Source organism: Cuculus canorus, chromosome W (genome assembly GCF_017976375.1).
Source record: "Cuculus canorus isolate bCucCan1 chromosome W, bCucCan1.pri, whole genome shotgun sequence".
Classification (NCBI taxonomy): Eukaryota; Metazoa; Chordata; class Aves; order Cuculiformes; family Cuculidae; genus Cuculus; species Cuculus canorus.
In genome coordinates, this window is record NC_071440.1 from 664,603 (window position 1) to 682,787 (window position 18,185).

The window sequence follows — 18,185 nt, forward strand, 5'->3', positions numbered from 1 at the left end:
AATTTCTGATTCTCCACTTTAATTTCTAATTGCAGTTCCATAATTAAGTCTCGTCCCAGTAAATTATAATCTGTCTCTGGGACTAGCAAGAGTTCACCTAATCCAAATTTATTCTCCGTTTCGAATATAACATTTTTAATTGTTTATTTTAAAAGGCTCCCCTTTTGCCCCTTTAACTTGGACTTTTTCATGCGAGATCGCGCATCCCTTGGGCAAGCTCTTAATCGTAGATCGCTCTGCCCTGGTATCTACTAAAAAGGTGAACTCTTGTTTGTGGGGACCTATTTTTAATTTTATCAAGGGCTCTTGATGACTCCGGTCCCCTATAATGTAGAGCCCCTGACTTCTCTATTCTTCTTGCAATATCCTTTCATCCCGGATCTTCTCTCGGCAATCTCTTTTGATATGCCCTCGTTTCCCACAGTAAAAGCAGTTTCCTTGTTCCTTCTGTACTATGCCGCCTTCTATTCTTCGTTCTGTTCTTCGTTGGGGTCTTCTGGTCTCCGCCATGCTTCCTGTTCTTCGTTCTGTTTCTCGCTGGGGTTTTCTGGTTTCCGCCATTCCTCCTCGTCCTTTTTTTTCTTCTCTAATCGCAGCTACCATCATTCTTATTTGTCTCTTGTTCGTCTCGTCCTCTCTTCGTACATACACCTTTTGAGCTTCCCTCAATAATTCATCCATGGGTCTGTCCTGTCAATCTTCTATTTTCTCCAGCTTCTTTCTAATATCTTCCCAAGATTTAGTCACAAAATGGGTCTTCAAAACTGCTTGTCCCAGGGGGTTCGTTGGGTCCGCCCCTGAATACAGCTGCAAGGCTTTCCTTAGTCTTTCCAGCCATTCGGTTGGGCTTTCATCCTTCTTTTGCCTTTCATTAAATGCTTTACTTATATTTTGTCCACGGGGTACTGCTTCACGAATCCCTTGAATTACTATGGTTCGTAAATCCCCCATATGGACTCGGTGCTCTGCGTTTTGGTTGTTCCAATTTGGATTCTGCAGAGGCCATTTAATATCTGCTCGGGGCCCCTGCGCATGTTGGGCTTCCCATATTCTCATTCCTGCCCGCCTAATCATGCCTTTTTCTTCAGCTGTGAATAGCTGACTTAGTATAGACTCTATTTCAGTCCATGAGTAAAGGCTAGGTCCCAAAAATCGGTCTAGCCTTTCGGCGACCCCTAAAGGGTCATCCAATAGACTCCCCATCTCATTTCTTTTAAAATCCCTTACATCATTTGAATTCAAGGGTATCGATATATATCCAATTTCTGGTTGGGGTCCACCCATAGGAACTTCCCTTAATGGGTATGTGTGGACTCGATTTGTTTGGCTCCTCGTTATTCGCTTCTCAGGAGCTATATCTGTGTCTTCAGCGCCCTCTGGTGCATTTGGGATAGCCGGTTCAGGCGCTATATATGGAGGAGGGTTTGTTAATAGTTCTTCTAAAAACTCCTCTTCCTCTTTGTTTTTCTTTTCTTCCCTTAAAGGGAATAATAATGTTTGAGGTTTTTCTAACCAAACTGCAGCATATGCGCTTTCCTCTGGGTTAAGTGTCTTTTTACTATTCACCCAGAGGTTTAGGTGTTGTCTAACCCAATCTTCATCCGATCCATATATTGGCCAGGTAATATTTTTCCGTATTTTCTTCCCTCCCCACTTCTTAGTACAATATTCTATCATCTTAGCCTTTGTCTTCCCTGCCGATCCGGGAAATTGTTTCCAATTATCTAACATGAATGCGAGAGGGGTATTCTGTGGGACCTTGGGGACCCTCCCCATGGGAGTCGAAGGCTTGCTTTCCTTCGCCCCCATCTTCTGGAATATCAGAACACACACACACTTTCGCTCCCCTCGTTCCTAGCCCGGTCCCTCGTGGGATACGGGAAACGTAGTACAAGAGGGTCCGCACTCGCTTGGCTCAGTATGTCGAGCCTCTCAGTCGTTATATTCCAGGAAACCCAATCCCGCCCGAACGGATATCCGTGATACTCATGCCTCCACGCTGTCCCGCGTCTTCGTGGTACTCACGCCTTTACGCTGTCCCGTCGCGTCTTTGTCCGGACTTTAGTGCACTAAACGTTATGGGATTTTTCCGGTCTCAATTGCTCCACTTTCCAGAATTTAGGTTCGTCGGAATTGGTGAGAGTGAATCGTCAGCCCCCAGGGCCGAGAAATGGAGAAGTGCTTGGGGCGCCTCCCCAGGAGACGACGAGACACTATTCTCCAATCCGAGTCACGGCACCAAATTGTAATAAACGTTGGACTGGACGCCGAATAATTTCAATCAGTCCTTTTTATTAATAATCAAGCAAGTGGAAAGCGAGCAAAAGCAGCGCTGGGTGACAGAGTGACGGGATGAATCTCCGCTCCACTGCTGCCACACTCTCCAGCGTATATGCAGTCCTTTATATAGTCCATTTTTCTTGTTTTTCTTGCATATCTTCCGTGCGCACCTTGTATTCCGCTAAGAAGCTTTCCTTGTATTCTGCCGAGAGGCTCTCTTTATCTTGAGTAGCAATAATCACGTACACTCTCCATATAAGGCAAGCAAAGTACACAACTTGCTTATCTTGAGTAGCAATAAGCGAAACAAATTGCAGAAGTTACATTGTCACAGCAAAGTTACATATACTGTATTTTTGTAAAGAAGAGCTTCACACTTTGTTGAATTTATATACCCTAATAGTTTAATTAAACAATTTTAACACAGGTGTCTCTTCTTCTCTAATCCCCTCTGTTTGCAGTGTTTCTCTAAGGCAAGGTCAGGCAGAGCTGGAGCCAGCTCCAAATGAGCAAGAGATCTGACTGTTGCAAAGTTTCATAATAACATTAAAATTAGACCTTGGAAAGCAATAGCATATCCATAAGATTTCTGGGAAAATGTATATGGATGCATGTAAGTGGGAAATATATTCTGTAACCAGCTTTTGTCTTGCTGCATGTGACTGATGGAGATCACTCCTGTATGTTGCCCAGGCCTGACAAAGGTTCAACCAGGCCAAATGCAAGGTCCTACACGTGGGTTGGGGCAATCCTCGATTTCAGTACAGGATGGGGGGTGACGTGATTGAGAGCAGCCCTGCAGAGAAGGACTTGGAGGTGCTGGTTGATGAGAAGCTCAACGTGAGCTGGCAGTGTGTGCTTACAGCCCAGAAGGCCAACCGTACCCTAGGCCGCATCTAAAGAAGCGTGGAAAGCAGGGTGAGGGAGGGGATTCTGCCCCTCTATTCCTCTCTTGTGAGACCTCATCTGGAGTATTGTGTCCACTTCTGGAGTCCTCAACATAAGAAGGAAATAAAAGAGATTAGGGTTTGGGTGGATGCTTTTTGCTTTGCAGTAAACTTTTTTTTTTAAGTTGCATTTTCCTTTATTCAGGATTTTCTATATGGTATATCTAGCCACAAGCTTCCTGGAATTCTTCACTGCTTTGTGGCAAGTGATAGAAGGCTTCTGTGTAAGCTGGCCCCGGTGGCAAGAATTTGGACTTAATTTTGAGGACATCCCTGTCCCCCTTCTTTTTGGTATCTGGATTACTTGCAAGTCCAAAACAAAAACCTCCCCTTGCCCTGTCATCCACGTGCCACTTGCTTATCTTGTTTGCATGTTCTCTTTCTCTGTTTCATTTCAGATTCTTACATTTACTGTAATAACATTTGCTAGTTTCTCAGTTGAGCTGAGCCAACCTGAATGTCTTTGAGTTGATAATTTTAACATGAACTGTTTTAAATGTATAGATTTAGTGTTCTCATTTATTTTTAATAGTTATTTAATTTATAAGTTTGTATAGATGTACCAGTCATTGCGAACAAAAATTGAATGCAACGGTAAATTTATCTTTGTAAGAAATGTAGGTGATAATGCAGACATCAGGTCTTTTGGATGAAGAGACTTGGTCTGCTTTACTGAATTGATTCAATGTGACTTGGTTGCACTTAACAAATTAGGTGTTTTGTCAAATCTTAATATGAGAAAATGGTCAGGCGATTTTTGGGTATTTTTATTGTTGTTAGGGAAATGTATTCCTGAAAAGATATAGTCAATCTGCTTCAGTGGACAGTAAGGGGTGACTTTTTTTTTTTTTTTTCCCCCTATTACAACCTCCCATATTTGTTGGAGCTGTTTGTCTTTAAAAGAGGCTGTCTATGATATGATTCTAGAAGGTGAGATTAATTTTTGGTATCTTTGTATTACTCTTTCTTTGGGGCAGACGTGATTGCTATATAACCATTAGTAGAAATAAGAACTTTGTAGCATCTGCTAGCAAAGTAATCTGATTTATAGGTGATATTGTCTGAATGCTTTAAAAACATGTTTAATTTATCATGCTGTGGATGGAGATTGAACTCCAATTAAAAAAAGTTCGATTTGGCTTCCAGATCTTTTCTTCGTTATCTCATCTATTATTTTTTTCTTTTTTTTAGAAGAGTTGTTAGCTGTCCTGCATTTTTCATTGCACTAAGTGGAAAGGAAGTTGAAACTTGCATTAGACTTCAAAATTTTAATTAAAGCTACTGAACTGACAATATTACTGTGCAAAAAGAGTAGGCTTTTTGAAATGTATTTTGATCTAATTCAGTTCTCTTTAAAGCCAAAGTATTATGGTAAACTTGACTGGGAACAGAATAGGGCTCACTGAAGATTTTCTCTTTTTTTTTTTTTTTTTTAAATTCCAGCCTTCACAGAAGGAAGGTGATAACGTGTACTGCATAGCAGTAGTTTGTGTAGTTTGTGACCTCTAACGTAAACTTTTTTGTAACTTATAAAATGAGTTGTTGTTCATGCATTTTTTTTTATGGTTTTTGGTTTTTTTTCATTCTTGCTCCAAGGCAAAGCGGAAAAAGCAAGCGGCTCCAGAAAAGCCTGTAAAGAAACAGAAGACTGGCGAAAGTTCAAAAGGTGCAGCTTCTTCTAAGCAAAGCAGTAACAGAGATGAGAATATGTTTCAGGTAAAATTGATGACCCTATTAGAATCATAGAATCAACAGGTTGGAAAAGACCTCTTGGATCATCGAGTCCAGAGGAGGGCTACAAAGATGATCAGAGGGCTGGAGCACCTTCCCTGCGAGGACAGGCTGAGAGAGTTGGGCTTGTTCAGCCTGGAGAAGAGAAGGCTCCAAGGAGATCTTATAGCGACCTTCCAGTACCTGAAAGGGGCCTACAGGAAAGCTGGAGAGGGACTATTCATAAAGGCTTATGGCGATAGGACCAGGGGGAACAGGTGTAAACTGGAGAGGGGCAGATTTAGGCTTGATATAAGGAAGAATTTCTTCACCATGAGAGTGGTGAGGCACTGGAACAGGTTGCCCAGGGAGGTTGTGGCTGCCCCATCCCTGGAGGTGTTCAAGGCCAGGTTGGATGGGGCCTTGGGCAGCCTGATCTAGTGGGATGTCCCTGCCCGTGGCAGGGGGGTTGGAGCTAGATGATCTTTAAGTCCATTCCAACCCAAACTATTCTATGATTGCGTAGCTTAAGTTAAGTGTGAGTGCTGTCCTTCCACAAGAACTTTTAATTTTGTTGCTCTTCAGTTCCCTGGCATTCAGGTCTTCTTAGGAGTGGATGCTCTTGTGCCACGGCCTGCTGGGGAGCAGGGTTGGATGTTTGCATGCTCCTGCCAGTAATTCAGTTCAGTTAGTCCCCCTAGTTTGAACAGGAGTGGTGTTGAGGCCTCAGACTGGCCCACGGTGTGGATGTCTGTCAGAGATGGGGCCACCTTTCTTGCAGAGGGGGTATTTTCATAGAATCACCAGGTTGGAAAAGACCTCTTGGATCATCGAGTCCAGCCATTCCTATCTACCACTAAACCATGTCCCTGAGTGTAGGGAAATGTAAATGTTATAAAATGATGTAAAATGTAAACAAGAGATAACTGTAGGCCAGCTGAGTCGAACTTAATTGCTGCAGCTGTGAGATCCTGAGAAGTGGCCAATCAAGAGAGATCTGGCTATCTGAGGCACCTGAGCACTTTGTCTACTCATCTCTTAAATACCTCCAGGGATGGGGACTCGACCATCTCCCTGGGCAGGCTGTTTCAGTCCCCATTGAGCCCTTTCTGTGAAAATTTTTTTCCTGATGTCCAGCCTGAACCTCCCCTGGTGCAGCTTGAGGCCATTCCCCCTTGTCCTGTCCCCTGTCACTTGGGAGCAGAGGCCAGCTCCCTCCTCTCCACAACCTCCTTTCAGGTAGTTGTAGAGAGCAATAAGGTCTCCCCTCAGCCTCCTCTTCTCCAGGCTAAACAACCCCAGTTCCCTCAGCCGCTCCTCGTAAGACTTGTTCTCCAGCCCCCTCACCAGCTTTGTTGCTCTTCTCTGGACACGCTCCAGAGCCTCAACATCCTTCTTGTAGCGAGAGGCCCAGAACTGAACACAGGATTCGAGATGCAGTCTCACCAGTGCTGAGTCCAGGGGCAGAATCACCTCCTTGGACCTGCTGGCCATGCCGTTTCTGATCCAAGCCAAGATGCCATTGGCCTTCTTAGCCACCTGGGCACACTGCTGGCTCACGTTCAGTCAGCTGTCAATCAACACCCCCAGGTTGTTCTCCTCCGTGCAGCTTTCCAGCCCCTCTTCCCCTAGTCTGTGGCATTGCACAGGATTGTTGTGCCCCAAGTGCAGGACCCGGCATTTGGCCTTGTTAAACCTCATGCCATTGGTCTCGGCCCAGCGGTCCAGCCTGTTCAGATCCCTTTGCAGAGCCTCCCTACCCTCCAGCAGATCGACACTTCCTCCCAGCTTAGTGTCGTCTGCAATCTTGCAAAGAGTGCACTCAATGCCTTCATCCGGGCCATTGATAAAGATATTGAAGAGGACTTTATGAGGCAATCTGAATATCTTGGTGGCATAGTGCTTGGTTTCCTGAAGCCTTGGCCAAAGGGGATTACGATGCTAGCATGCAGGTGAGACGCTCAGCAAAAGCATTGTTGGGGTTCATCAGGGTAAAAGAATCCGAGTTGTGGCAATTGATTCTAACCCTCATGTCTTTGCCCATGGTAACTCTCATTTTGTCTGTAAATATAGCACTTACTGTGAGCATACTGTAAATATTAGATCAAGACAGTCTCTGTGTGGAAATGTTTTGTTTTTTTCAATCGTGGCTCTTGAAAGAAAGGTTCTTGGAACCCAAAGTATGGACTCTTCATTCTGATTTAACTAGATCAAGGGCAACGTGGCTTCTGTCTTATAAGACAGTGTCTTGGAATGAGTTTTGCTTGTTCCTTTATGATGCAGGTTTTTCTCACTTAACATCCAAAAAGGTTGTAATTTTTGACATTGTCCTTATTTTTAAGATGGGATGAATGTACGTTTTTCAGTAGCAAAAAGCATTTGTGAAGCCAGGGTGCTGCAGTTCCTGGGGTTAGCTGAGGCTGTAGCACTATGTGCTAAAAGCTGTGCAAGAATATACATGGCTCAGAATTACCTGTTTTAGGGGTGTGGTTTAAGGCTTATTAAACGTCTGTGACTAGCTGGCTTGAAAGGGGCAGGGAATAGAAAAGGAACTTAGAGACTTTGATTCTTAAGTTTATGAGATGGTACGGTAGAGGTGCTAATAAGATGGCCACAATACTATGTAAGGCAAATGGTTTGGGGCTGTAGCTGTACAAAGTAATATGGGGGGAAAAAAAATCTTCTCTAGAGAGAAGACCTGCTTAACTGATACTGTAATATAGGGTGGTTGTTTTTAATGTACCAATTCTTACTTTCCTCTCCATGTATAATTGGAGGGAGAGCTTCAGTTTAAGACACTGGGTATCGGTGCCTGGACTTCCATATCGAAGGAAGAATATAATTGTTTTAGTTCTCTTGGGGCATGATTTGATCCATGTAGGAAAAATGCGATAGTTTTTTTGAGCTCTAACTGCATTCGAGGCGTCATTAGGTGTAGAAGATACTATGTATAGGTTTATGCTATGCTTGTAATAGGCTCAGAAATTCTAGCCTTAGGGAAAACAATTAAAATTCTTAAAGCTCTCCTGATCAAAAAAAAACCCAGACCCCAAACCAAACCAAATCCTTTCAAATATAAGCAAAAGCATTTGTGTGCTCTGATTTCTTTCAACCTTTTTGCCTAAGATAATAAGTTACTAAAAACGGGCAGTAGAGGACTGTGTTAGTATGATAAGAGCAGGATTTTCCTGGTGTTGAGTAAAATATAGAAAAAAATATTTCAGTTTGAAATTTGACCTAAACCATCAGCCTTCCTTAGTCTCTGCCTGCCTTTTAGTTACTCAACAACAAAAGGGTTTTAGATTGTTTATTGTGTTATGTGAAGCATTGTGGATTTTACATCAGCTTGCGTGTTAACGTAGATGCAACTGTTTCAGTGCAGAAATAGCACTGTAGGTCTGAGGATACTTCCAGTACTACCCAAGCGAGCGTGCTGGAAGATCTAGTTGTGTGTTAACTTTTAGGTATAGTTTTGTTTGTTCTAGGACTATTAGTAATACTAGAAACTCTCCTCTGTGTTTCCCCATGGTAGTAAAATGATCTCTGTGCAAGCAACTTTGCAGTATAACTTGGAAGTGTGGCCTCAATTGATGGAAATCAGACTGTAAGGTCTAGGATAGTCAGAAGTTCTGTGGCGTCCATATTGTGCGTGGAAGTGGCATCATGTGAAATTACATGAAACTTGATGGCTCGCTGTTCTACACCTTTGGGCTGTGTTCTTAAATTATACAGCTTCTATTAATATCAGGCTCATTGTGACTGCTGTATTCAAAAGAATCAGCATTTTTATAGAGATCTACGCTTTATTATTTTTGTTTGAAACTAATTACAGAGAACAGAGTAATTGTAAGTAGAAGGGGATTAATTCTGTATAAGAGACCAAGTGTATCTTATTTACATGTCTTGGCCTTTTTAGGCTTCATACGTAGCCTAGTATGCTTTGCAACGTGTTAAAGAATTTGGGTGCAGTTGGAGTGTGGAAATTTCTCACTCCCATTTGTGATGTATTACGAGAGGCCCTAAGGACAAGCATTATTCATGTTAACGTGGAAGAGTTTAGTGTTGATACATTAGATTCCTGTCTGGCTTCAAAGCAACGTGAGTTCTGCATCGTGTGCTTTGGTTAGTTTGACAAATCCTGTCCATCTACATATGCCTGATTTGCATAAGGTTTCTTAATGCTTTCAGGATACAGTATTCATGACTGTCCAGTGTGGAACCACATGATGTGGTCAGGCATTTCACAGAAATTGTTACTTCAAGGGTAGTTTGCCTGTTGTCCTCATTGTCCTGTGTCCTCCTCTTTTTTTTTTTTTTTTTTTAAAAAAGTTTGGGTCAAATTTGGTTTTTTGACTTATGAGAAACAAGTTCTTCAGTTTCCCAGTGTAATGTCTTTAGCTTTCATGTGCTCCTGAAAGTAGATAAATATATAATTTGTGATGGTCTGGAAGGTGATTTTGAAATGCCTTGGTGACCATCCAAGTTTCAGAATTAATGGGCTAAACCAGTTTGCTGTGTTGCAGATCTCAGCTGTTTGCAGATCTCAGCTGTTTACAGATCTTTCTATTCTAGGAGTTTATATTAGCTTATTGTGCTGCTTCTAATGCTATATACATATAGTTATCAGCTAAGAAAGAAGGATGCTTTTTTTTGCTGTTTCTGTTTCCACAGTGTGTATACAGTTTAATCAAGGTAAACTGGAAATAAGAGGAAAAATGGTGAAGAATGTGGTTGCTGAAAGCTGTACAGGAAGTCAGTTGCATAGCTGTGAAAGAAACCTAGACGCAGTTCAGTGCGTTTTATTCTAAGAAATGAAAACCGGGAAATAGGGTTTTCAGTGTCTTCCAATTTATTTAATTCAATAGAATCTTATATCTAAGGAAATCTTAAATAAAATAAAAAGTATATGAACTTGTCTGTGAAGCTTGAACTGCAGTAACTACCATGCTATAAATCAGTACAGCCCTTGGAACACTAATGTGGTTACAGAGATTCAAAGGTCTTGGTGAAATTATTCTAGGACTATCAGCTGCTGCATGAACAAAGAATTGTTCAGAAATGACTCAATGCCAGAATTGCAGGTAACTGAACTTCAAGAAACATCAATTTACTTAGATTAAGAGTTTTGATTCAGTTTTTTTAACTCTATTTTAGAAGCCTATTTAAAACTTAGAATCATAGAATAGTTTGGGTTGGAAGGGACCTTAAAGATCATCTAGTTCCAACCCCCCTGCCACGGGCAGAGACGTCCCACTAGATCAGGCTGCCCAAGGTCCCATCCAACCTGGCCTTGAACACCTCCAGGGATGGGGCAGCCACAACTTCCCTGGGCAACCTGTTCCAGTGCCTCACCACTCATGGTGAAGAAATTCTTCCTTATATCAAGCCTAAATCTGCCCCTCTCCAATTTATACCCGTTCCCCCTCGTCCGATCACTACAAGCCTTTGCGAATAGTCCCTCCCCAGCTTTCTTGTAGGCCCCTTCAGGTACTGGAAGGTCGCTATAAGATCTCCTCTGAGCCTTCTTTTCTCCAGCCTGAACAAGCCCAACTCTCTCAGCCTGTCCTCGTATGGGAGGTGCTCCAGCCCTCTGATCATCTCTGGACCCGTTCCAACAGTTCCATCTCCTCCTTACGTTGAGGACTCCAGAACTGGACACAGTATTCTGGATGAGGTCTCACAAGAGAGGAATAGAGGGGCAGAATCACCTCCCTCGATCTGCTGTATCCAGCATCCCAGAGTCCTGAGCGAATTGACTGATGTGGTGGCCAAGCCACTCTCCGTGATATTTGAAAAGTCATGGCAGTCAGGAGAAGTCCCTGGTGACTGGAAGAAGGGTGGCATTGTGCCCATTTCTAAAAAGGGTAGAAAAGACGACCCTGAGAGCTACCGACCTGTCAGCCTCACCTCTGTGCCTGGGAAGATCATGGAACAGGTCCTCCTAGAAGACCTGCTAAAGCACGTGGAGGACAGGGAGGTGATTAATGGCAGCCAGCATGGCTTCACCAGGGGCAAATCCTGTATGACCAACCTAGTGGCTTTCTATGATGGGGTAACCGCAGCAGTGGACACGGGTAAGCTGACGGATGTGGTCTGTCTGGACTTCTGTAAAGCCTTTGACATGGTCCCCCACAACATCCTTCTCTCTACGTTGGAGAGATATGGATTTGATGGGTGGACGGTACGGTGCATAAGAAACTGGTTGGATGGTCATATTCAGAGAGTAGTGGTCAACAGCTTGATGTCCAGATGGAGATCCATGACAAGTGGTGTCCCTCGGGGGTCTGTACTGGGACCGGTGCTGTTCAATATCTTTATCAATGATATTGACAGCGAGATTGAGTGCACCCTCAGCAAGTTTGCGGATGACACCAAGCTGAGTGGTGTAGTTGCCACAGCGGAAGGACAGGATGTCATCCAGAGGGACCTGGACAGACTGGAGAAGTGGGGTTGTGAGAACCACGTGAGGTTCAACCAGGCCAAGTGCAAGGTCCTACACGTGGGTTGGGGCAATCCTCGATTTCAGTACAGGATGGGGGGTGACGTGATTGAGAGCAGCCCTGCAGAGAAGGGCTTGGGGCTGCTGGTTGATGAGAAGCTCGACGTGAGCCGGCAGTGTGTGCTCGCAGCCCAGAAGGCCAACCGTATCCTGGGCTGCATCAAAAGAAGCGTGGCCAGCAAGGTGAGGGAGGGGATTCTGCCCTTCTATTCTTCTCTTGTGAGACCTCACCTGGAGTGTTGTGTCCAGCTCTGGAATCCTCAACACAAGAAGGTGATGGAACTGTTGGAACGGGCCCACAGTAGGGCTGCAAAGATGATCAGAGGGCTGGAGCACCTTCCCTACGAGGACAGGCTGAGAGAGTTGGGCTTGTTCAGCCTGGAGAAGAGACGGCTCCAAGGAGCTCTTATAGCGACCTTCCAGTACCTGAAAGGGGGCCTACAAGAAAGCTGGGGAGGGACTATTCGCAAAGGCTTCTAGTGATCGGACGAGGGGGAACGGGTATAAACTGGAGAGGGGCAGATTTAGCCTTGATATGAGGAAGAATTAATTCACCGTGAGAGTGGTGAGGTGCTGGAACAGGTTGCCCAGAGAAGTTGTGGCTGCCCCATCCCTGGAGGTGTTCAAGGCCAGGTTGGATGGGGCCCTGGGCAGCCTGATCAAGTGGGAGATGTTCCTGCCCATGGCAGGGTATTGGAACTAGATGGTCCCTTCCAACCCAAACTATTCTATGATTCTATGATCTGGAATTATTTGGCAATGCACTAATATTCTTTGATAGACCTGGAAAATGATGATGTTATGGAGTTCTACTTGAAGCTGGTTTTAGAGGTGACCTTTAAAGTCACTGAAGCTTTGTAGGGTAAACCCAAGAAATGTTCATGTAGTCTATTTTGGATATCCTTTGCCAGCAGTGCTGATGGACTTGGGCATGGTACCACGTTCGGTCTGAAAGAACTCTGCTACCATAACATCGTTTTTTTTTTTAATGTAAAATTTGTAGTAATGTGAAGTATTTAATAAATCAATCACAAAATACTGTTCAGTTAAGCCACTGTGGTTTGAAATTACGAAATTCTGAAGTCACTTCATACTGTGCTACGTACTGGTAAACTTAAAGGTTTTGGATGTTTTTTTGGAACATCTGGTACATTACAATAGTCTCTTAAACGCTGTTCCGTACTGTGTTTTGTTTTTTTTAAAAAAAGGAAAGAAAAAAGGGGGGAGGGAAAAATACCCTCCTGAAACCGTGCTTCTCTCATGTGAATATCTAATTTGATTTCTGTACACATGGAATGGACTAAAATGTAGATTGCTGAGTAGAGCTTCCTCTTCCCTGTTTGTTTACAACTGTTACTAACAAATATGGCTATAGCAGAGGCAAAATTTTATTTTGGAAAACAGTAAATTAGTGGGTTTTGTAAGAGGTAAGCTTGTTAAGAATATAGGTATTTTTATTCTAGGAGAGCAACTTTTGCATCAAGCATTGAATTTTCAACTGGTTTTAAGTTGTTCATCCGTTTATATTGTCGTTACTTATTTGCCTACTGACTACTTTGTGTGAAGCTCTTGATCTAGTTGTTTCTCTGGTGCCCAGAATAAGCTGCAGTGTGCAGTGTCACGTGTTAAAGTCCAATACTGCTGGGAAAAGTGAATGCTGTAATATGTAAAATATCTAAAATATCTGTGTGTTTTGACAGATTGGCAAAATGAGATATGTCAGTGTTCGTGACTTTAAAGGGAAAATCTTAATTGATATCAGAGAATATTGGATGGATCAAGAAGGTGAAATGAAGCCTGGCAGAAAAGGTATTGTTCTGCTTTGTGGTAGTTTGTATTAAAACATTGTCTGCAATTTGCTGGAGAACTTTGCATCAGATTTTTATACTTTGTTATTACATTGTATTTTTAGAGTAATATTTTTATCTTTTTTATAATTAGTATTTCAACAAATGATTAGTTTTATCTGTAGATTATAAACAAAAGCAAAGTGGTTTTGTTGGCCTGAGTCTGTTTTCCTGGATGGATCCCCCATGACTTATGGAAAACAAGGCATCAAATACAAGCAAACTTGATATGGGAGTTATATACATAGCCATACATTTTCCCACTGATTAACTTAACTCAGTTTCTTGATTTTTATTGCAATTGGATTTCTTATTTCAGAATACACTGAAAAGATTTAAGTTATTAGTTTTTAATAATATGTTAATTTCTTTAAAGCAATTATTATCTTCCATTTTAATCAAATTTTAGATTAAAATTAATTAAAATATTGAATGTGACTAATTTTGTAAAGAATATTTAAATATTTGGTTCAGGTGAAAATACCTCAAGTGTTCATGTTTTGGTACTGTGCTTCTAATCTGCAACACAGCATAAGCCATTGTACCTTAAATTGCTACTACCATACCTACTTTTTATGGCATGCCTTCACTCAACCATTTTCAGAACTTTGCCACCTGCAAGATGGGGATGTGAGAATCGTTGCCGTAGTAGTGCTTTCCTTAATGTCACGTTGCTTCTGTTAGTAAAGCCTACTTTTAATCAGTTTTCATACTGTGCCAAGGAAAGAGGCAAGCATGAAACATCCTGTCCTGGAGATTGAAGACATTTAATATAGAAACAGCATAAGGTTTGTTACATTCTCCTAGTGCGTCCAGGAGCAAATAGACTTTTGGAAAGTTTGAGAAACATTTTCAACAGCTCTTAAAGAACCACTGAGTATAGGTTTGTATGAACAGGACTTTAAACTGTTGTGTTTTGATATGGAAATCAAAAGTATGTGCAGTTTGAGTGGTAACCTAAATTACATTATGTAAATAGAAATTTTCATCGGTGTGTCAAAAAGATTGATCTTTATTAGAATTATTTTATTAGAATAAAATTAATAATCTGATACAGTATGAGAGTTCTAATGTTCCATTGATGCACTCATGAGCCCCTTATCTAGCTATTCGAAAAACAATATGAACAGTTCAAATTGTGTAATAAAATATAGGAGAAAAAAAAAATTCCAACAGCTTAGAATTATTTCCAGAAGCAGGTCTGAACTGCATGCAGTTTATCTGGGTATGTTGTTCAGGGACATCTTGATGATGTTTGATCCCCTAATAATGGTCAGCACACTTGGTCTAACTGTTTTCAAAAGAAACCTGCCCTCTAAAGGCTGGTGGAAAAGTGCTTAGAATAGTTCCATGCAGACTGTTTGCTGCTCTGATAAGACAGTGATGGTAGAAGAAAACCAAAAAAAGTGATGAGCCCCAAAAATGGAATTCAAAATTTTACCTGTTTTCAGGTCCTGCTCCACCTACAGGGAGAAAGCAATGAAGGAAGCCTGATCACTGAGGGGGAAGAGTTGGGGGTAAATAGTACAAGAGTCTTGCTGGAGAGTATGGGAGGTAGGCCTGTGAGTCTGTACTTGCATAGTTGGCGTAGAGATTTGGGGAGAAGAATGAGAAGACTGCACAAGGGAAACGTGCCTGGACTTGAACTTGAGGAAGTACAAACTTAGAACTGAGGAGATGGGTTGTGGGGCACTGAATAATTAATGATTGAATATCACTGGAAGTGATAGTGACCTTGAAGTGAAAAAATAAATTCTGTGTTGGTTTGTGAGTGCTAGGGAGTGGAATAGTGTCTCTCCAAAATGTTACTCATACTATATGTTATTCACAGTGCTAGAGCAGGAAGAAAACCACCCCAGAGTTATGGTATGTTAAAAGGGAATAGAAGTTTAGTCCACAGAAGTATGGCTCTTAGGAGACAACAGGAACATGATTGATTTCCTATATTTCTTTTGTGTTGCCTTCTGTCAAAGCCAGAGCTGTGTTTAACTTCCTGTGTTTAGCCCCAACACTTGTGAATGAATTTTTTTTTTTTATACTGCACTTGTTTTCTATGCAAGTTAAACTTATCCAGAAATAAGCTGAGGTCTAAAGTTAAACTAGTGTTCTAAATAAGTGGTTTAACTTTGTAACAGAGATGGTTGTTACGCTTGAGGTAGCATTAACAGTTATGACATAGACTTTGTGTATGAAACCAGCCTCTACAGTAATTATGCAAGATCCTGCGCTACAATATTCTTTTTTGTCCTAAGTATTTATTTTTAATGTATTTCAGGTATTTCTTTAAATCCAGAGCAGTGGAACCAGCTGAAGGAACAGATTTCTGATATTGATGATGCAGTAAGAAAACTGTAAATACAGAGCCATACAGAAAGCTTTATCGTTTTAGTTAAGTGGTCTTTTTACATTGGCTTTGGTTTTCTAAAATATTGTTTTCCAAGTTATTGTATATTCGAATTGCAAAATGATTTGTAAAATGAATACTTATAAATGTGCATTAAAAATGTATTCTGAGTGAGGCTATTTGTATATACATTTACTAAAAGGAAATGTGTTATTTTCATCTCATTGTATAAAATAAATCAAATAATATGTAAAGCATAGTTGTTGATGGCCTTTTGATTGAAAGCGTTTGCTGATAAGGCCACCTAATAGCTTTAGTCTTTGTTTTAGTCTCAGTTTAGTTAACCATTAATGTGAATTTGCTTTCTGAGGCAATTTATTTTTTTTTTCTTTTATTTCATACTCTTTGGTATTGCCCTGATAGCTTTCTGCTTTAAGACTTGACACAAACAGTGAATACCTGGTAAAACACATTTTTGTAGATAATTTTAAATACCGTATTTGCTAATTTACTGTATTTATTCAGATGTAAACAGTCCTAAGTATATAGACTTTTTGCGTTACTTGCATGAAGTGTTATGCTAAACAATAACACTTAAACACAAGCCACACACTCTTTCTTCCTGTTTTTCTATAGCTTGCTTGACTTAGAAAATATAATTAGCCTGTATTCTTAGACCCTAGATTTTAGAATGTGGTACATAAACTTTTACAGTAATAGACCTTAGAGTAAGCTAGTATTTAAAAGCTCCAAATGTGGTTATTAGATACCCTTTTCAAGCTTTGCATTAAATTAATTCTTGAACGCATACTGACTAGTTATTCTGTAGAAAAGAACAGTTAACCTGTCTTGGTAGGGCTTTTGTTCGTTTGAGAGTATTGTGTAAACAACAGTGCTTAAACTAGACTGTAACACAGGTTAAACAGTCAGACAGGGTTAAAAATGCTTCAGCCAAAACATCTGGCTATCGTGCTTCTGCCCTGTCCACACTACCTGCCCAAACCAGTTAACTTTGCTTGCCTTGTGTGGCTTATGTGCACAACTGTTATCTTTTGTAGAGAAGATACTTAGCGCTTGCAGTGGAGCACTGGTACATAGTGGATCATGACTAGCAATCTTCACTTGCCTACCAGTGTATTATTCTGATAAGGGAAGCTTCTGCTCTATTAGACTAGATGCTGCCCCAGTTGAAGGGCTTCTTGGTAGGTGTCACAAACTGTGGAATGAAGAAGGGAGAATATGATGTTTGAGTAGAACTTGGAGAGATAAGGGGCATGCTGGTTACAGAAGTTAACGGTGAAAGATCAAAGTTAGCTGACACAACTACGGGGAAGGAATGTATGTTAGTGGAATTGGAGAAGAGTTTTTCTGATTTAATTCAGTTAATGAAAGGAAGATGATGAAACAACTTTGTGAAAACTGACATTTCAAGACTATGTAGTGAATGTACAACTTAGTGGTTTGGCTGTAATTTTCCCATTTCCCATTAAATTTAATGGGGCTTTTTATACATAAACAGGATTTACTTTTTGTTTAATTTTGGAATATCTTAATACAATTGTTTATATTGCAGACATGCATGGAAGTCCTGTTCTGCTAAGTGCTGTACACAGACTGTTCTTGTGCTGCAGAGTTTATAATTCAGTACAAATGGGGTTTGAAGGATGAGGAAGGGTGACTTAATCAAATTAAATATATATTAGTTAATTTAGATATTATGTCGGATACCTCTACCTGCTTTTTAACTTATCCGTTGTTGACATATTTTAAATAAAGTTAAGATCTCTTTTTGTATAGCTCAGGAAATCTGAGTTCTAAGAACTGCTTGAAGCTGAATAAAAGGGTGAAGAGATGTTTTGTGGCAGCAGCTGCATTTTTGGGCACAGCATTCTTTGAGTGACTCTTAATGGCACGCAAGGGTGTTTGGACCAAATAAAATAAATCTGAATTATCTACTAAAATTTCACAGATGTGTGAATTAAATTACTTCAGATGACTGTCAACAGATTCTAGAATTATTCTTTTTTTTTTTTTAATTTGTGGTATGTGTGTATATATATTCCTTTAAATCTGAAATTTTGAACCAGATTTCACCCATTTTACCTCAAAACTTTTATGTGGCTGCTTTAAAGTGCATGATTATAACAATCGAGGGAACACTGTTCTCCCTTAGACTACTGGTGGCAGTAGGTCATTAAATGGCAATTGCGTACCATGATACAGTATAATTGTGTTCAAGAAGGTGGAGAATTAAATTAATTCATTTGGGGGGAGTAGGTGAAAATGTTTTAATGTAGCAATTAGTTCTCTTGTGGAAACTGATGGTAGAGATGTTCAAAGAAATTAATATTTGTTAACCAAGAATTATTAGTTCCTCTTATAGGTAACACCCTTGCTGAATTTGTGGTGATTTACTGGATGTGTTTGTTCCATTTTGCTTGAAAAAACTTGGAGCAGCTTGATTTTACGTAGTTTGTGTGTTTAAAAATAGTTTTCCATCTGCCAGTTATCATTATTACTGGCAGAAATATAAAATACGAGGTCTAAGACTGCGCCTG

The 18,185-nt window shown here is 40.9% G+C and overlaps 1 protein-coding gene across 1 annotated transcript; it reads left to right on the top strand.

Annotated features, from left to right (window-relative positions):
* Positions 1-3,784: 3,784 nt before the first annotated feature.
* LOC128850186 (activated RNA polymerase II transcriptional coactivator p15-like) lies at positions 3,785-17,295 on the top strand. Its single transcript, XM_054053173.1, is given in 6 exon segments — positions 3,785-3,835; positions 4,824-4,943; positions 13,137-13,245; positions 15,559-15,634; positions 17,201-17,261; positions 17,263-17,295. Coding segments are annotated over 6 exon segments (450 nt in total).
* Positions 17,296-18,185: the final 890 nt, after the last annotated feature.